Below are 21,180 nucleotides of genomic sequence, written 5' to 3'. Positions count from 1 at the left end.
GAGCTCTAGCATTCTGCACTCTACTTCTCAGTTGTGTATGTGATGTGAGCAGCTGCTGCATGCTCCTTCCAGTTTGTCTTCCACAGTATAGTAGGGTGTATGCTTGAACTGTGTTTCCAGACAAACCATGAGCCCAAAAAGGAACATAATTTCCTGACTTGCTTTGTTCAGTGTAGTTTATCACAACAAAAAGAGAGATTAGGGCCCATCCCTATAAACCTGAAAGTGGTGTTTTCACTGATGTGGTTCTTCAGGAAATGGACGCTTGCCAGCTCTCCAGGTAAGACAGAGAAGATAGGATTTTGCATCATTATGAAATACCCACTGAACCTTGAACTAAGAAGAGAGGAGGGTAAGATTAATTCCAAACACTGACTTGTTCCCATGATTTTCTCTTACTAGTTGTATCAAATGAAGCTATGTTTATGTGTAACTAATTTCCTTTCTATCTTAGTTTCAAAGAAGCATTGCTTTACAACTCACAAGGAACCTTTAGGAATCATTTACACATCTACCTCTTCCCACTGTCTTTCTCTTCCTGAGTAAGAGGCTTCAGCAGCACATAGGTCTTTATTTTTTTCATGGATCTCCCTCATTCTCCAACATGTCTATTTACTCAGAGGCCATTGTTGGAGAGAGATTTGTCTAATTGTTCAGTTCCCGGCAGACATGGTAGGTGACAACCATCCATAGCTCTGGCACCAGATACATACATTGTGTACAGATACGCATCCAGCCAAAATAGTCACAGACATAAAAATGTCATAAAGAAGACCCTCACACCATCTCTATTTGTCTACCAGGATGCTGTCCACAGCTGTTGAACCTGAAGGGTTACTAATGGGTTTCTCTTTAGTAAATCCAGGGACAGGTGTCAAAGAACACTCAGCTCTGACAGGATGCTTTGAGTTCTCTAACCTCATCCTCCCCTACTGATACAGAGAATCTGTGTAGGCTCTCCTGAGAGAAGCAGTACCTGTGGGCTCTAGGAGCCTAAAGCAGAACAATTTTTTATATAATTTATATATTTTAATATTAATCACAGGTTATTTACTTTGTATTCCAGCGATATCTCCCTCCTTCAAACCCCCCAACCACACCCTCCCTCTCTCAACCCCTCCCTACCCCTTTCCAAGTCCACTGATAGGGGAGGACCTCTTCCCCTTCCCTCTGACCCTAGTTTATCAGGTCTCTTCAGGACTGGCTGCAATGTCCTCTTTTGTGGCCTAGCAAGGCTGATTCTTCCTTGGTGGGGCAGGGGGTGTTGAAGAGCTAGCCATTGAATTCATGTCAGAAATTCCCTGTTCCCCTTACCAGAGAACCCACTTGGATACGGAGCTACCATGGGCTACTTCTGAGCAGGGATTCTAGGTTATATCCATACATAGTCCTTGGCTGGAGAAACAGTCTCATAGAAGACCCTTGTGCCCTGATATATTTGGTCCTTGTGGAGCTTCTGTTCTCTCCATGTCTTACTAACTCCCCCATCTTTCATATGATTCCCTGCACTCTGCCGAAGGTTTGGTTATGAGTCTTAATATCTGCTTTGATAGACTGCTAAGGAGAGTCTTTCAGGGGCCCTCTGTGGTAGGCTCCTGTCCAGTTACTTGTTTTCTCCTACATCCAATGTCCATACCAATTGTCTTTCTAAGTGACGATTAGTCATCTTACTCAGGGTCCTCTTTCTTGTTCAGCTTCTTTACATGTATAGATTTCAGTATATTTATCCTATCTTATAGGTCTATATAAGTGAGTATATATGATGTGTGTCTTTCTGCTTTTGGGATACCTCATTCATGATGATCATTTCTAGGTCCCACCATTTGCCTGCAAATTTCATGATTTCCTTGTTTTTAATTGTTGAGTAGTATTCCATTGTGTAAAAGTACCACAATTTCGGTATCCATTCCTCAACTGAGGGACATCTGGGTTGTTTCCAGGTTCTGTCTGGAAATAAAGATAGAACAAATAAAGTTGCTACAAACATGGTTGAGCAAATGTCCTAGTTGTGTACTTGAGCATCTTTTGGATATATGCCTGGGAGTGGTATAGCTGGATCTTGAGAAATCACTATGCAGAACAGTTTTTGTCTATGGCTGTCACTCTGTATAATGACCTCCTATTCCTGGAATGCAGGAATAAAGTTTTGTATTCTCGGTACCACGCTGCTGATTTTAACTAAGAATACTATGTCATTTTTTTTATTTCAGTTACTGATACTGTGGGGTAGACATAGTCATGCATCCAGAGAATAAAAGATTCTAAATGCTGGAACAGAAAAGCCGAGTTCAGCCTTGTACTGTCTCAGGATAATTTGCATCTGAGACTGATATTCCCTGGTTTTCCATACACAGTGGTGTCCATGAAAGAGGGTGCTGTGTTCCGGAAGCTGAAGGACATCAACTTCAGAATTCCTGATTACAAGGGTGAAATCATATTGATCAGTATTGTGTTAAGCCAGCAGGTTTATAGTCCATTTCTAATCAATAGCAATAGAATCCAATGCACAAGGACATACTGTGAAAACTTGATAAGTAACTAAGGACTGTTGGGCTTTTTATATTGTGTATAATATAATTTGAAACTTTTATCTCTTTAGACCACATACTCTCCCCTGGCATGCTGTGAGAAGCCCATGGAATCTTTGGATTTGTAAAATCCCTGTCTCCATTTTTCCAATCTGATAGAGCAGCTGTTAACCTCATGAGAGCAGAGTCTGAGCTCACTGCTGCTGTCACAAGGAGAAGTGTAAAGCTTTGTGAAGATCAAAGGCATATGACAACTTGGTAGATACTGAAGCAGAGCTCCTTGTCTGTCATAGTCTAGACCCTGAGATTAGGAACTTCCTGTATCTGCATACAGTCTACCTCTCTCATAGGATGTTGTGTTAGTGGTTTACAGAGGAGATCTGCATGTGCTGATCAGAAATTATTTAACGTTTTATACTTGAAAAATAGATGTATAAAATTATATATTTAATTCAAAATAGAAGGAAATGCATATTGGATAAATGATTATTTATTTTTCAATAATATTGTGGTAAAACATTAACATCAGATAAATAATTTGTGTGGGGTAGATAATGCCATGAGCTGCATTGTAACCAGGTGCTTAATGAGACATGTTTTTGAGAGATTGCCTCCATGTATAGATTAGATTGGCCTAGAAGTTGGTATGTTCCCAAGGCTGGCCTCAAAATCATGAGTCTCCTGCTTTTGTCTCTTCAGTTCTGGGAGTACAGATGTGGATCTCCACTCCTTGCCATGATATTTGATTTATTTGTTTTTCTTTTATATTTTACACATAATTCTGGCTTTACAATTTACTTCTTAAATATATTTTCAGAGTTCCATAATATGAAGTCCTGGCAGACTCTGTGATTTCTCTTATCGCTATTGATTTTCTTATACATATACAAACTTTTCTTTTTCACCATTTATATAGCAGCAATCGCTGATGCAGTGTTCTATTGGTTTCTATAAAATTATTATATAGATTAGGGTGGCTCTGTCCCCTACCAGAGAGACCCACTGTTCAGGAAGTCAAATCTTAATCCAGTTTCACTACAGCTAATTTCTAAATTACAGAAGCATTTTTATTTCCTGAATAAAAACTCATAGCAGTGTTGGTCTATAGCAATGACTTCATGAAAAATCTATTTTTTTCCTTTTTCATATCTCCAGATTTAGACCCCTCTTTTAATTTCCTAAAGCTGTGGGGAAGATACTTGACAGTTTTTGCTGGATTTCCTTTCCTTTGAGATTCAAGTTCCTCTGATCTCAGTCTTAAATTAATGTCCACCAGGATATCCACAGAGTTAATTCTGGAATGTTCTTTGCATCTTAGTCCCTAGTTTATCTAAGAAACTGGAAGTCAAAAAACTAAGGCCCTACTCTCTGCCTTCAGTATAATAATGGTTTGGGAGATGAGTAGTATTGAACACATTTAGCCTCAATTCTCTTTCTTCCTTTCATTTTTTCCTTCTGTTTTCTTCTTTCTTTTATGGCATGTTTTCTTACTCTGTTTCTGTTGTTGTTGTTGTTGTGATTTTTTTTAAACATATCCTATCATTTCCCAAAAACTGTCAATCTGAGATGCCTCTACTAATACCTCTACAGAAGTCAATTGATTTAAATGTCTTGGATTTTAAATTAACCCAGATCTGCTGTTAGAGCACCTACTACTTTTCTGTTTGAGAGCTATAAGGCAACCTTTTTCAGTGATTGCTCATGCTTCCCCTAATACTATTTTTGACTGTTGATTGACACCAGCTACACTCACAGACACTGCACAGGCATTTGCTTTTGTATTTGCTGACTGCTTTGCATAGGCCCCTACAACCCAGCCCAGGTGCTGAGAATTTATAAACCAGGTCTTTGCAGTGAGAACTGAACTGCATCAGACAGCAGGGGGAGCAAGATGAAGTCACAGACCCAGGTCCTCCTATCCCTGCTGCTTTGGGTGTCTGGTAAGAAACTCAAAACATAATCTTTGCAGAGTCACTTCTTTGTAGACAAAAAACTTAAGAGTGTGCCAGGCTCAGTATTTCTTACATAATAAAACTTTGACAAGATGAGAGTAAAAATATGTTAAATGGCAAATTTCAACTGTTTTTACAATCTGTGTTTGTGTCTATAAGCATGTTCATTGTGTATTTCTGATTGCAGGTGTCTGTGCAGACATTGTGATGACCCAGTCTCCATCCTCCCTGGCTGTGTCAGAGGGAGAGAAGGTCTCCATCAGCTGCAGGTCCAGTCAGAGTCTTTATTACAGTGACAACCAAAAGAACTTATTGTCCTGGTACCAGCAGAAACCAGGGCAATCCCCTAAGCTTCTGGTCTACTGGGCATCCACCCGGTACACTGGGGTCCCTGATCGCTTCACAGGCAGTGGCTCTGGGACAGATTTCACTCTCAGCATCAGCAGTGTGCAGGCTGAAGACCTGGCAGTTTACTACTGTATGCAGTATCGCAGCTATCCTCCCACAGTGCTTCAGCCTCCAACACAAACCTCCTGAGAGTCTCACCAGCTGCTTGCACCACACACAGCCCTGGCCCTGCACACTTCCCCCTTTTGTGTGATAGCAGGTGTGCCTGAAAACATGATGATAAAGTTCACAGAGCCCTATATTAAATTATGGATTCAATGATTCTTTTGTCTTCTTTCAAATTTTTGTATTAATTACAGTTTATTCACTTTTTATGTCAGCTGTAGCTTCCTCCCCTGCCCTTCCAAATCCCACCCTTCCTCCCTCTTCTTCTCCTATGCCCCTTTCCCAGTACAATGATAGGGGAGATTCTCCTCCCCTTCCATCTGACCCTATTTCTATCAGGTCTCATCAGGACTGCCTTCTTTGTCTTCCTCTGTGAACTGGTAAGGCTGCTCCTCCCTCAGGTGGAGGTGAACAAAGAGCCAACCCATAAACTTTATATGAAAATGCAAAAAAGAACTCGGTATTATCTTTGTGTTCCTTCTCTAACACAGGACTACAAACTCTGCTGCTTCAATGTAAGGCATTTTTCATTTTACAGTATTGGAGTTCTGATACCCAACATAGCAATGGTGATGGAAAACTTGATTTCAATTTGGAGGCTCTAGGAAAGGGTATATTCTTGGTTTTTCTAGATTATATAATACGTCCCTTCCTTCCTTCCTTCCTTCCTTCCTTCCTTCCTTCCTTCCTTTCTTCCTTCTTTCCTTCCTTACTTTCTTCCTTACTTCCTTCCTTCTTTCCCTCCTTCCTTCGTGGTGCCCATATCTGCTGTTTATTCTTTTACTTTCCATAAAGCATTTTAATTTTTATTACATTTTAGTTTTTTACGTTTGTCTGCTTGGGTGTGAGTGTGCATGAGTGTGTCTGTGTGTGCAGTAGTGTGTCTGTGATTGTGCATTAGTGTGTCTGTGTGTGCAGTAGTGTGTCTGTGAGTGTGCAATAGTGTGTCTGTGAGTGTGCAATAGTGTGTCTGTGTGTGCAGTAGTGTGTCTGTGAGCGTGCAGTAGTGTGTCTGTGTGTGCAGTAGTGTGTCTGTGAGCGTGCAGTAGTGTTCTGTGTGTGCAGTAGTGTGTCTGTGTGTGCATATTTACAGGTGCACATGTGACGCGGCATATTTGTGGAGGTCAGAGAACAATTTAGACCTGACTCTTTTTTTCCATTTCGTTTCTGGGGTTCAAAATCAGGTTTGAAAGTTTCTTTGTTATATGAGTTATCTTGCTGTCCCCTACAGTCTTTTATGGGTGTTAACTCATTGACCACAATTTCATGAAAGCCATTTCTTCAAATATATCATGTATTTTGACCATATGCACTAACCTTCATTTTGATTTCCCTTTCCTGCTACTTCTTTTTTTTTTTTTTCTGTCAGGAGGCATTCAGGGAAAGGGATTCAGGAGACATCTGGGATTTCTGGAAGGCCACATAGGTTTTCTATTTCCCAAGACTACACTACAGGTAAATCTGAGGCAGCGATTGTGCCTCTAGATTTTCTTCCTGTAACTGACACCCTGTTTTTCAGTGCTGCTTTTACTGTATTTCTCAAAACTCTGGCGTGATGTGAAAGAGGCTTCACTGCTATCGATCCTTGCATATTTACCTGTCCTGGTTGAGGAGATCTCCTGCAGGATGTTTATGAAGACTTACTGCTGTTGAAATGAATTAATGATTTCATAGTGCCTTATGATGATTTTCTACATGTCCTTTTTTGATTTAAATGATTAAAGTTAACAAGTTAGATAGTTGATAGAAATTTAGAGCTACAATGAAAACTTCTGTGAGCCTCTAGATGCTAAGTACATACATCTCACCAGAGAGAGATTAGGCTTGACACAGATTTATTGTCCCAAAGTAAACATTCCTTTGGATCAGTGGGTCTCATTGTGCATTAGGGCATCTAGAAATTATTGTTTTAAACTTTAGAAGAACTTGTGAATCCAGAGATAGTTAAAAAAAAATCTCTTAATGCATAGAAATACAAATAACTGTCTGGCCTTATAACCTATGACATGGACGTTGTTTACACATGACATGACTTATTACTGCTCTGTACCTACCATGAACATTTTTTTCTGTTTGGCTTATTTTTTTACACTTTATTTACTTTGTATCCTCCCATAAGCCCATCCCTCCTTCCCTCCTGATTCCATCTTAGCTCCCCCTTTTTTACCCATGCCCCTCCCCAAGTCCACTAATAGTGGAGGTCCCCTTTTTCTTCCTTCTAACCTTAGTCTATCACGTCTCATCAGCAGTGGCTGCATTGTCATCTTCTGTGGCCTGTTAGGCTGCTCCCCTCTCTGGGGGTGGTGATCAAAGAGCAGGCCAATCAGTTTATCTCAGAGGCAGTCCCTTTTCCCATTACTATGGAACCCACTTGGACACTAAACTGCCATGCGCTACATCTGTGCAGGGTTCTAGGTTATCTCCATGCATGGTGCTTAATTGGAGTATGAGTCTCAGGAAAGACCCCTGTATTCAAATTTTCTGGTTCTGTTGCTCTCCTTGTGGGGTTCCTGTCCTCTCCAGTCTTACTATTTCTCACTTTTTTCATAAGATTCCATGCACTCTGCCCAACAGTTGGCCATAAGTCTCAGCATCTGTATTGATAGTCTACAGGACGGAGCCTTTCAGAGGCCCTCTGTGACAGTTTCCTAACTTGTTTCCTGTTTTCTTCTTCTGATGTCTATCCTCTTTGCCTTTTGGAATGGGGATTGAACATGTTAGTCATGGTTCTCACTCTTGATTTGTTTCTTTAGATGTATAGATTTTAGTAGGTTTATTATATGACTATATGAGTGATTATATACTGTGTGTGTCTTTCGGTTTCTGGGACAGCTCACTCAGGATGATCCTCTCCAGGTCCCACCATTTACCTACATATTTCATGATTTCCTTGTTTTTCCTTGCTAAGTAATATTCTGTTGTGTAGATGTACCACAATTTCTACATCCATTCTTCAGTTGAGGGGCATCTGGGTTGTATCCAGCTTCTGGCTATTACAAATAAAGCGGCTACAAACATGGTTGAGCAAATGTCCTTGACTTGTGTACTTGAGCCTCTTTTGAACATATGCCTAGGAGCGGTATAGCTGGATCTTGAGGAAGCACTATTTCTAGCTTTCTGAAAAAGCGCCAGATTGATTTCCAAAGTGGTTGTACAAGTTTACATTCCCACCAACAGTGAAGGAGGGTTCCCCTTTCTCCACAACTTCTCCAGCATGTGTTGCCACTTGAGATTTTCATTTTGGCCATTCTGATGGGTGTAAGGTGAAATCTCAGGGTCGTTTTGATTAGCATTTCCCTGATGACTAATGAGGTTGAGCGTTTCTTTAAGTGTTTCTTTGCCATTCGATATTCGTCTATCGAGAATTCTCTGTTCAGCTCTGTTCCCCATTTTTTAATTGGATTACTTGCTTTGTTGCTTTTCAGCTTCTTTAGTTCTTTATAAATACTGGATATTAGCCCTCTGTCAGATAAAGGGTTGGTGAAGATTCTTTCCCAATCTGTAGGCAGTCATTTTGTTGTGATGACAGTGTCCTTTGCTTTACAGAAGCTTTTCAGTTTCACGAGGTCCCATCTATTGATTGTTGCTCTTAGAGCCTGTGCTGTTGGTGTTCTGTTCAGGAAGTTGTCTCCTGTACCAATGAGTTCTAGGGTCTTTCCAACGTTTTCTTCTAACCAATTTAATGTGTCTGGTTTTATGTTGAGGTCTTTGATCCACTTGAACTTTAGTTTTGTACAGGGTGATAAATATGGATCTATTTGCATTTTTCTACATGTAGATATCCAGTTAGACCAGCACCATTTGTTGAAGATACTGTCTTTTTTCCATTGTATGGTTTTGGCATCTTTATCAAAGATCAGTTGCCCATTTTTGTGTGGGTTTATTTCAGGGTCTTCTGTTTGGTTCCATTGATCCACCACTGTGTTTCTGTGCCAGTAACATGCAGTTTTTATAACTGTTGCTCTATAGTACAGCTTGAGATCAGGGATGGAAATACCTCCAGAAGATCTTTTATTGTAGAGGATTGTTTTAGCAATTCTGGGACTTGTTATTGCTATATGAAATTGAGAATTTTTCTTTCCAGGTCTGTAAAGAATTGTGTTGGTAATTTGCTGGGAATTGCATTGAATCTGTAGATTGCTTTTGGTAAGATGGCCATCTTTACTATGTTAATCCTGCTAAGCCATGAGTATGAGAGATATTTCCATCTTCTGATATCTTCTAATGCTTTCTTCAGAGACTTGAATTTTTTTACATTGCTTGTTTAGGGCTACACCGAGGTACTTTATGTCCTTTGTGACTATTGTGAAGGGTGTTGATTCTCTAATTTCTTTCTCAGCCTTTTTGTCTTTTGTATACAGGAAGGCTACTTATTTTTTTGAGTTAATTTTGTATCCGGCCACATTGCTGAAGGTATTTGTCAGCTGTAGGATTTCCCTGGTAGAATTTTTGGGGTCACTCAGGTATTCTATCATATCTTCTGAAAATAGTAATACTTTGACTTCTTCTTTCTGATTTGTATCCCCTTGATCTCCTTCAACTGTCTTATTGGTCTAGCAAGAACATCCAGAACTATGTTGAAGAGATATGGAGAGAGTGGGCAGCCTTGCCTTGTCCCTGATTTCAGTGGGATTGATTTAAGTTTCTCTCTGTTTAGTTTGATGTTGGCTATACGATTGCTGTATATTGACCTTTACTATGTTTAGATGTGTGCCTTGTATCCCTGATCTCTCCAATAGTTTAAACATGAACGGATGTTGGATTTTGTCCAATGGTTTTTCAGCATCTAAGGAGATTAGCATGTGGTCTTCTTCTTTCAGTTTCTTAATATGGCAGATTACAATGATGGATTTCCGTATATTGAACCACCCCTGCATAGCTGGGATGAAGCCTGCTTGGGCATAGTGGATGATATCTTTGATGCGTTCTTGTATTTGGTTTGTAAGTATTTTGTTGAATATTTTTCTTCAATGCTCATGCGGGAGATTGGCCTGAAATTCTCTTGCTTTGTTAGGTATTTGTGAGGTTTAGGTACCAAGGTGACTGTGACTTCAACGAATGAGTTTGGTAGTGTTCCTTCTGTTTCTGTTTTGTGAAATAGTTTGAAGAGAACTGGAGTTAGCTCTTCTTTGAAGGTCTGGTAGAATTCTGCACTAAAACCATCTGGTCCTGGGCTTTTTTGGATGGAAGGCTTTCAATGAACACTTCTATTTCCTTAGGGGATATAGGATTATTTAATTGATTTAGCTGGTCTTGATTCAGCTTTGGTAAGTGGAATTGATCAAGAAAATCGTCCATTTCATTTAGATTTTCAAATTTTGTGGCATACAGACTTTTGAAGTAAGTCCTAATGATTGTTTGGATTTCCTCAGTGTCTGTATTTATGTCCCCCTTTTCATTTCTGATTTTGTTGATTTGAATGGTGTCTCTCTGCCTTTTAGTTATCTTGGCTAAGGGTTTGTCTATCTTGTTGATTTTCTCAAAGAACCAGCTCTTGGTTTCATTGATTCTTTGAATTGTTTTATTTGTTTCTAATGGATTGATTTCAGCCCTGTGGTTGATTATTTCCAGCCGTCTACTCTTTTTTGTTGTATCAGCTTCTTTTTTTCTAGGGTTTTTAGGTGAGCCATTAAGTTGCTTGAATGCACTGTCTCGAATTTCTTCTTGAAGGCACTTAGTTCTATGAACTTTCCTCTTAGCACTGCTTTCATTATGTCCCACAAGTTTGGGTATGTGCTGCCTTCATTTTCATTGAATTCCGGGAAGTCTTTAATTTATTTCTTTATTTTTTCCCTGACCCAGCTGTTATTTAGTAGCAAGTTGTTCAGATTCCATGTGTGTGTTGGCTTTTTGCTATTTCTGTTGTTGTTGAGGTCCAGCTTTATTCTATGAGGTGCTGAGTAGAAGGCAAATTCTTTTGTGTTTTGGTATAAGATTCTGTAAATGTCTGTTAGGTCCATTTGATTCATGACCTCTATTACAGGTTTCTTTGTTTAATTTCTGTTTTGTTGACCTGTCCTTTGTTGAGAGTGGGGTGTTGAAGTCTCCCAGTATTAATGTGTGGGGCTTTGTGTGTGCTTTAAGTTTTATCATTGCTTCTTTTACAAATGTGGGTGCCCTTGTATTTGAGACATAGATGTTCAGGATTGTGATGTCTTCCTGGTGGAATTTTCCCTTGATGAGTATGAAGTGTCCTTCCCCATCTCTTTTGATTAGTTTTGGTTGAAAGTCTATTTTATCAGATACTAGAATGGCTACTTCTGCTTGCTTCTTAGGTCCAATTGCTTGGAAAGCCATCTGCCTGCCCTTTACCCTCAGGTAATGTCTATCTTTGTGACTTAGGTGTGTTTCTTATATGCAACAGATTGCTGGGTTTTGTTTACCTATCCACTCTGTTAATCTGTGTCTTTTTACTGAAGAGTTGAGTCCATTGATATTGAGAGAGATTAATGACCAGTGGCTGTTAGATCCTTTGATTTTGATGTTGGCTCTGTTCATAAGGTTGTGTGCTTGGTTGCTTTTTGTTTTAGTGTAGTAAGGTTAATTATTTCCTGGTTTTCTTGACAGAAGTTAATTTTCTTGGGTTGTATTTTCCCTTCCAGTGTCTTCTGTAATGCTGGATTTGTGTGTAGGTATTGTTGAAATTTGTTTTTGTCATTGAATATCTTTTTTTCTCCTTCTATGAGGACTGAGAGTTTTGCTGGGTATAGTAGCCTGGGCTGACATCTGTATTCTCTTAGGGCCTGCATGTTATTCCTCCAGGCCCTTCTGGCTTTCATAGTCTCTTTTGAGAATTCAGGCGTGATTCTGATGGGTTTGCCATTATAAGTTACTTGGCCTTTTCCCCTTGCAGCTTTTAGTATTTTTTCTTTTCACTGTATACTTACTGTTTTGATTATTATGTGGCAGGAGGATTTTTCTTTTCTGGTTTAATTTATTGGGTGTTCTGTAGGCCTCTTGTATTCTTATTGGCCTCTTGTATTCTTTTTTTATTTTATTTATTTTATTTTTTATTAATTACACTTTTTTATTGTATCCACCCATAAGCCCCTCCCTCCTCCCTTCCTGATCCCACTCTCCCTCCCGTTTCTGCATGCATGCCCCTCCCCAAGTCCACTGATAGGGGAAATTCTCCTCTCCTTTCTGATCTTAGTCTATCAGTTCTCATCAAAAGTGGCTGCATTGTCCTCTTCTGTGGCCTGGTAGGGCTGCTCCCCCCTCAGGGGGAGGTGATCAAAGAAGAGGCCAATCAGATTATGTCAGAGGCAGTCCCTCTTCCCATTACTAGGTAACCCACTTGGACACTGACCTGCCATGGGCTACATCTGTGCAGGGGTTCTAGGTTATCTCCATGAATAGTCCTTGGTTGGAGTATGAGTCTCTGGGAAGTTCCCTGTGTTCAAATTATCTTGTTCTGTTGCTCTCCTTGTGGAGTTCCTGTCCTCTCCAGCTCTTACTATTTCCCACTTCCTATATAAAATTCCACTCACTCTGCCCGAAGTTGGCCATCAGGCTCAGCATCTGCTTTGACAATCTGCACTGCAGAGGCTTTCAGAGGCCCTCTGTGGTAGGTTCCTAGTTTGTTTCCTGTTTTCTTCTTTTTTCTGATGTCCATCCTCTTTGCCTTTCAGGATGGTATTTTCTGGGCCTTGGAGGAGGAAATCTTCTTTTTCCTCTATTCCTATTAGTCTTAGGTTTTGTCTTTTTATGTTGTCTTTAATTTCTTGGATAATCTGTGTCAGGAATTTTTTAGATTTAACATTTTCTTTGACAGATACATCGATTTCTTCCATTGTATCTTCCACAACTGAGATTCTTTCTTCCATCTCTTGTAGTCTGTTGGTTATGCTTACCTCCGTAGTTCCTGTTTTCTTCCCTAAGTTCTTTCTCTCCACAATTTCCTCCATTTGTGTTTTCTTTAATTTTTCCAATTCTATCTTCAGATCTTGAGCCATTTTGTTGCTTTCCTTCACCTGTCTGACTGTATTTTCCTGTTTTTCCTTCAGCTGTTTGTTTGAACAATCCTCTGTTTCATTTATTTTTTCAGTGATTTAAGTATTTCCTCTCTAAAGGCCACAAACTATTTGGCTGCAACTTCCTGTATTTTTTATGGATGACCGTAATCTGATTTTCTTTATTTTCTTCCATTTCTTTATGGAGGGCCATAATTTGTTTGTTTTTATCTTCCTCTGTTTCTTTATGGAGTGCCATAATGTGTTTGAGTTTATCTTCCTCTAGGTCTTTATGCATTTTATTTGTTTCCTCTGTTATCCTCTTCATGAGCATAGATGTTAGGTCATCTTCTTGAATTTCAGTAATGCTGGGAGCTCAGGGATACTTGTCCCTGGATAACATGATTCTGGAGATGCCATATCACTCTGTCTTTTGTTGGTTGAGCTTTTATGCTGGCCTCTACCCATTGGACTATCTTAGGTGTTGGGTATTAGTTTCTGGTGCTTCCTGAAATCCTGTGATAGAGAGAATTCCCTTGGTCAGAAGATGGTTTTTCCTGAAGGAAGCCTTCTCAGCTTTTTGGGTATGGTCACTGTATGACTGGTGTTTTTCAGGAGTTACCACAGTTCAGCTCAGGAGAACAGACCTGAGTGGTAACTGTGGTCCTTGTTAGTAGAGAGGGCTCTCCTTTCACCTGGAGATGTCCTGGAGACAGCTGCCCTGCTATGGGTTTCTTGCTGTAAATTTAGTGAGCTGCTGCTGTAACCTGTGTGTCCCGTGGTTTGGTTGGTTTACTTAGGAATAACTGGTTGTCCCTTGGAGCAATATCTTTGGGGCTGATCTCGGGGATCCCAAGCTTCTGTAGGTCTTAGTTTGGGGCTCTGTGCCCCAGTACCCAAGCGATAATCTGTGGCAAGTGAGTACTGCTCTCCTGGTAGCAGCAGGCTAGCTGGTGCACAGCAAGTCCCTGGGATGGGCAGGTCTGCAGTACCTTTTCTAGATATACACTGGGTTGCCGAAGTCCACTCCAGTTTGCTTACTTCCCTGTGGGGGATCTCTCCTGAAGAGGACTCCAAGTGTCTGGTTCCATGGGGTGAACAGTTTTGTCTGTGATGAATAGGTGGAGCACAGCAGGTTTCTGGGCTGGTGTCATGCATGCCCGCTGGTCTGTGGGACCTTTTCCAGGGATATACTGGGTGACCTAATTGGGTCCCTGTTTCCTTCCTTCCCTGTGGGGTTTACTCCCAACAGGGACCCCCAGTCTCTGTTGCCCTGGGGCACACAGATCTGTCTGTGACTGAGAGCTGGGCGTGGAGCAAGTCTCTGTGCTAGCAGCAAGAGCCTAGTTCAGTGATGGCAGCTCACACCCGCCATTCTGCGTGACCTTTTCCAGGGAAAGACTGAGTGAACCAAGGCCAGTCCAATTTTCTTCCTTCCCTGTGGGTTTTTCTCCCGACTGAGACTCCCAGTCTCTAGCATTTTTGTGCCCACCGTTCAACCTGGGAAGGTGACCAGGACATGCAGGCATGTGTGTTGGGCTTGGTAAGCAGGCATCTCTATGGCCTTCGCCCAGGGGATCTGAGAAGCAGGACATCAGGCATCTGTGAGGCCACTCCATAATTGGCGGGGTCATTTGACCACCTGCTGACCACCTGAAACCTAGTACTTCTGCCAATGTACTGGGTCACCTTATAAAAGGACTTGCCCCTCTCCTTCTCTCTCTCTCTCTCTCTCTCTCTCTCTCTCTCTCTCTCTCCCTCTCTCTCTCTCTCTGTTTCTCTTTGCCTTTCTTTCTCTCTCTTTCTCTTTCCTGACTTGCCCAGGGACAGTCGTTATGACTCTGTCCCTCTTCCCCTAATAAAAACTCCCAAGTGGAACCTGGTAGTAGTGTGATTTATGAACCAAGGTAGAACATCACCCACTATCCTAACAATGTATTTGCAAGAAATGTGTTCATTTGTTTTTGTTTTTGTTTTTGTTTTGTATGTATGTTACATGAATGCATGTCAATTTGTCTGTACGGAGCTCATTTTCTGTTTTGTTTACTGATGTGTGTATCAATATGTGGAAGACTATTTATGTGATCATTGGGATGATACAATGGAAATGGCCTCAACAGCTGATCAGGAATGATATTTCCCTGAGGACAGCCTGTATTTGCTGCAGTTTCTATAGAGGAGATGCTAGTTAAAATCAATGCCATCATCATAGGTTTAATGAAGCCCAAGCCTTTGCCAGCTAGCAGCCATTTCAGCCTAGCTCTTCAAAAACAAACAATTGAGGCAACTGAGCTTGGATTGAGCCAGGTTCCTAGGGAAGAATCCCATGGTACAGAATCCACAGTGTTGAGCCCTGTCTCAAAGACATGGTATGCTCCTCCAGAACCAGTAGGTAGTGATAAACGGTCCAGAATCCCTTCTTGGCTCCAGCAGTCAAGTTCCTGGCTTCCAGCACGTTGCTATGCAAGGTAGCTTCATTGAAAGATGGGGGCTGAGATTGCTTTTTATAGTTCTAGTTGTTTCTCCCACCTGGAGCACTTAGCTCCAACAAGACTTTCCCTTGGCCAAAGCCATCTTTCCAAGCAGTCAAAAGCTTCAAAGCCCAAGCTCTAGCATTTGGAAGTAAGTAAACTGAGTGGAAAGGCAGGGGCCCTGTCTGTTTAATTAGGACAGCCTGCTGTTAAAAAATAGAATCCCTAATTCCTTGCTTCTGCTGATCTCCTTGTGGAGCTCCTGTCCCCTCCAGCTCTTTCTATAGCCCTCTTCTTCTATAAGATTCCCTGTACTCTGCCCAAAGTTTGGCTATGAGTCTCAGCAACTGCTTTAATACCCTGATCAGTAGAGTTTTTCAGAAGCCTTCTGTGGAAGGTTCCTGTTCTGATCCATCTTCTTCTATATCTATCCTTTTTGCCCTTCTGAATGAGGACTAAGCATCTTCCCTAGGATCCTCGTTGTTGTTTAGCTTCTTATATTCATATCCATCATCCAGATGCAGCATTCATTTAACACTCACCCAATGGCGAGTTCCTTTTTTATTAACGCATCATGTGTGCCTGCAGAGACTGATACTCCAACCAGGGACCATCCATTCATTTAAAGGACCTACAACCCTGCTCAGATTTAGCCCATAGGCAGCTCATTTTAGAGCAGATTCCCTAGTAAAAGGAGCAGAGACTGCTTCTGACATGAACTCAGTGGCTGACTCTTGATCACCGCCCCCTTGGGGTACAGCCTTGCCCCTCCACAGAGGAAGAAGATACAGGCAATCCTAATGAGATCTCATAAGCTAGGGTCAGCTAGAAAGGAAGGAGGACCTCCTATATTAGTGGACTAGGGGAGGGGCATGGGAGACAAGAGGGAGGGAGGAACTGGGCAGAGAAGAAGAAGGAGGCTACAGCGGGGATACAAAGTGAATAAATTTTTGTATAAAACTAAAAGTGAAAAATTTCAAGGAATAAAAAAAAATTTAAATCTTAAAAAAAAAATAGAAGCCCTTAGCTGAAGAGTGACTCCTGTAGCTTAAGAACCAAAAAGTCAAAAAGATCAGTTAGCAAGGCATCAGACCTTAAGTCTGGAGGTTCAGGGTTCAAATACAAGGCTCCTCTCCTTTTCAGTTATTGTGACTAGTGGCTCCCAACCAGCAAGGCTATCACTCTGAACAATTATGAGTTTAAGTAGAAAAAAAGAAAGGTCAGACTCTATACCTTTCCATATTCTGATGAACAACTTATTTAACATCATTTGGAGGTATGGCAGACACAAGTGTGTTACAGTCTGCATGAAACTGATGAAAATCTCCAGATACCTTAATACTGAGTGGTTCTCTGAGTGATTCTGGGCAAGGAACCCTTGAGGGTAAGTCATTAATTTAAAAAAAAATACAAATTAACCAAAAGGGGTACTTGAACCAACATATATGAATCATACTACAAAAACACAGCTCATAAAAACTCAAGTCTGAAATAATGACTTCAAAGCATCATAATTCCCTCAAGAGTTCAACTCAAAGATATTGAAATAGGTAAAAATTTGGGTGAAGATTTCAAAAATGTACTCGTGAAATGACAAATTATCAAAAAGATTCAAAGAAATTTCATTCAAAGGTATGAGGAAGGTTACTGATATATAAATAAAAATAAGCAAGATAGAAAAAACAATCAGAAACATGGCAGAAAAAGTGAGGTGAGGAGAAAAAACAATTGATATGCTGGGAATTAAAATTTCAATGCCTTATATAGAAAAAAATAAAATGGAAGAAAGAATATCTTAAATCAAGGTTGAAGCAAAAAAACAAAAAACAAAACATCAATAATTTGGTAATATATATATATATATATATATATATATATATATATATATATTTCTAAATATATATGTATATGTACATATATGTATACATATACTAGTATTCTTTGACACTATATATATAGTGTGTCAAAGACTTCTAGCATATGATGAAGAGAGCAGTCCTAAGAACTGTAAGATATAAAAGAGCTAAGATAAAATCTAAAGCCATACAGAACTCAACTCCAAAAGCAAATATATCAGAATGACTTCTGAATTCCCATTCAGAATCTTAAAGAGCAGAAGAGCATGAAACAATATATTTCATCCTAATAGGAAATTGACAAATAAGTAGGTATGTAAAGAAAAATTGTATTTAAATTTAAGGGAGTAATAAGGACATTACAAGAAAATCACAAACTAAGGAAAAGACCATGACCATGACCATTAAGACAGCACTACCGAAGATACTATAAAAATACTATATAGAGAGAAAGAAGAAAGGTGTCTGAATTGTGACAGCACAGAAAAATGGTGATACCATGACCAGAATACATGGACACTGGGTAGCAGGAAAAGACATATCAGTATCTTATCCAGCCCTGCAAAACAGAAATAAAGGTGCACGGATGTTGGACTAGACTAAAAAACTAAGTCTGTTTTCTCAAGAAACACACCAACTGGTAATGACATACACATGCCGAGAGTCAAATGATAGAAGCAAATCTACCAAGAGAATGGGGACACACCAAGCTGGCAGAGCTCTTCTGATGTCTGCTACAGAAGAATATAAATCAAAGCTGAGCCAAACTGATTAAGAAAGCAATATATGAAATGAGTCAACAAAAGTACAAATGCATACACCCCACACTTTTGCGTTTAAATTTTATGAAAAATAAACCAGCGTAGAAAAGACATAGGTCCGATATGTCCTGATATAGTAGCATGGTATGGCTGGATCCTTTCCTCGGGCTCTCATAGGCCACAGTCAAGGTATTATCAAGGCTGCGTTCTCATCTGCATACTCAAGAAAATTTTCTTTCAAGACCAGTGAGGATGTTGGTACAATCATTTTTCTTTCTCTTTTCATTTTGCAACCTTTTGAAACAGTCAAAAGGTTGCGACTCTGAGAAACTCCTGACTCAAGCACTCATGCTGTCATGAGCAGAAACCTGATCCTTCCTGTCCAATGATTTTCACACTTGCTGATGAAGAATGCATTAAGAAAATCATCAAGGATGTGGAAGATTTCAAGACCACAATTAATCAGCATTTTTCCAGGATAAGTTGGCTGAACTATATCCCCAAACACAGAAAAATAAGTTCCAATTAAAATGTACAACCACTAAGGAAATCAATCTGTCACTTTCTCAGATAATTAGGAATGGTGTTGACTCAAACTCCAGCTTTGAGTAACTCTTAAGCACATATCACTCTTATCACATATGTGCTTATCACTCTTAAGCACATATCCAAAATATGCCCTAGTATACAAGAACATTTGCTCAACCATGTTCACAGCATCTTTATTCATAATAGCCAGAATCTGAAAACAACCCAGATATCCCTCAGCAGAGGAATGGATACAGGAATTGTGGTACATTTATGGAATAACACTCAGCAATTAAAAACAAGGAAATCATGAAATTTGCAGGGAAATGGCAGGAACTAGAAAAGATCATCCTGAGTGAGATGTTCGTATAACTTTCTTTTGGAATGTATACTATTTACCCTTGTTCATGTAAATGCTGATTTCTCTATCCAAGTATTTGGTTTCAATCTAGACATTGCATTGTGATGTTTATTCTAAGCATCACCTGTCTCAAGTTTGTGTAAACATGTGACATCTCTTCACTGTATTTTCAATTAAATAACCAGTCAATGCTGTGCAATGAAGAAAATAGGATGGCACATCCTGGTCTGGAGGGGAGGAGAACAAAGTGAGAGGGAAGACTGGTAGAGTAAACAGGACAGGACTTCAAAGCACAAGGAGAGTTGAACTGGACCTAAGCTATGACTCAAAGCAAGTATAACAGGTGAAATCTGAATGGTAGGAAATTTTGGAGGCTCGGATGTTTAATTTGGAGTAACTATTGCCCACATTGTGCTCAAGATTAATTAAATAAATCCTACTCTATGTGGTGATTTGGGTATACAGCAGGTTTAGAAATAACTGCTGCTTAACTAAAAGAAAAATAAATAATAAATATTAATAACCCACAATACATGGAGCCCAACTAATCTATGTATCCACACCCTTTCAATCATACTTTAACATAATTTGGTGGGAGGAATAAGCTCTCAGTAATACTACCCAAACTTAAAACCAAAAAAACCTCCCAGGCCAATTACTGTCTCTTTAAGAGAGACTCTTAAACAGGCCCTGAAGCAAAAGACAGCCTATTGTGAGCAGACCTGAGACTTAATATAACAAAACCGGATGCCACTAAGATGTACTGGGAAGGTTACACAAGCCTGGCTTCCTTATACTGTGGCTGGTTTAGCTCAGCTCAGAGCAACAACAGCAGCCATGGCTGGAAAGAAAGGAACTGGAGACAGACAAACCTCTAGAGAGAGCTTGGCCTCAAACTGCATCTAGAATATATGCCTCAGAATAGTATAGCTAAATCTTGAGGTAGCGCTATTCCTAATTGTCTGAGAAAGTGCTAGATTGATTTCCAAAGTGGTTGTTCAAGTTTATATTCCCACCAGCAGTGAAGGAGGCTCCTGCTTTCTCCACATCTTCCCCAGTATGTATTGTCACTTGAGTTTTTTATATTAACCATTCTGATGGGAGGGGAGGTGGGAGGGGCTTATAGGGGGATACAAAATGAATAAAGTGTAATTAATAAAAAAAGAAAAGAGTTCATGAAAAAATCCAATTTTTCTGATAGCATTTCTCCAGATTTAGACCCCTCTTTCAATCTCCTGATGTTGTGGGGAGGATACATGTTGTTTTTGCTGCCTTTGCTTTGAAATTAAAGGTCTTCTGATATCAGTCTTAAGTTAATGTCTACCATGATAACCACAGAGTGAATTCTTGGCTGCTCTTTGAATCTTAGTTTGTTGTTTATTTAAGAAACAATAGCACAAATGTCTGAAGCCCTGTTCTCTGCCTTCAGGATAACAGTGGCTTTTAAAATATGTATTATTGAACACATTTAACCTCAATTCTCTTTTTTCCCCTCTACCCTTACTTTCTTTTTTTTTTTGTGGAAGAACAATTTTATTTTTTTATTGTAACCTTGACATAAGTCAAGATTATACAGATAGTTGAATTAGAACAAAAATAAGTTAATGCTGCCATACTAGAAGCCTGGGGACTGCTTTTAAAAAAATCAGCCACTTTAGCTCACTCTTCCAAATCAAGTGCTTTCTGTTGTTTATGGCACTCTCTTTACACTTTTTTTTTCATTTTTTTATTAATTACACTTTATTCATTTTATATCCCCCCATAAGCCCCTCCCTCCTCCCCTCCCGATCCCACCCTCCCTCCCTTTCTGCATGCATGCCACTCCCCAAGTCCACTGATAGGGGAGGTTCTCCTCTTCTTTCTGATCTTAGTCTATCAGTTCTCATCAAAAGTGGCTGCATTGTCCTCTACTGTGGCCTGGTAAGGCTGCTCCCCCATCAGGGGGGAGTGATCAATGAGCAGGCCAATCAGATTATGTCAGAGGCAGTCCCTCTTCCCATTACTATGTAACCCATTTGGACACTGAACTGCCATGGGCTACACCTGTGCAGGGGTTCCAGGTCATCTCCACGAATAGTACTTGATTGGAGTATGATTTTCTGGGAAGTTCCCTGTGTTCAAATTATCTTGTTCTATGCTCTCCTTGTAGAGTTCCCGTCCCCTCCAGCTCTTACTATTTCCCACTTCTTACATAAAATTCCATTCACTCTACCCATCAGTTGGCCATCAGGCTCAGCATCTGCTTTGACAGTCTATAC

The 21,180-nt window shown here is 40.1% G+C and overlaps 1 gene segment (V, D, J or C); it reads left to right on the top strand.

The window, feature by feature from the left end:
* The first annotated feature begins 4,405 nt into the window (after positions 1-4,405).
* Positions 4,406-21,180, top strand: part of LOC129675415 (immunoglobulin kappa variable 4-1-like) — a 53,985-nt gene continuing 37,210 nt past the window's right edge. Inside the window, 2 exon segments of the V gene segment in view lie at positions 4,406-4,468; positions 4,668-4,987. Of these exon segments, the coding sequence occupies positions 4,420-4,468; positions 4,668-4,987 (369 nt within the window).

This window comes from Psammomys obesus, unplaced genomic scaffold (assembly GCF_907164565.1).
Source record: "Psammomys obesus unplaced genomic scaffold, mPsaObe1.curated_primary_1811, whole genome shotgun sequence".
NCBI lineage: Eukaryota > Metazoa > Chordata > Mammalia > Rodentia > Muridae > Psammomys > Psammomys obesus.
This window is presented reverse-complemented; position numbering and strand designations above follow the sequence as displayed.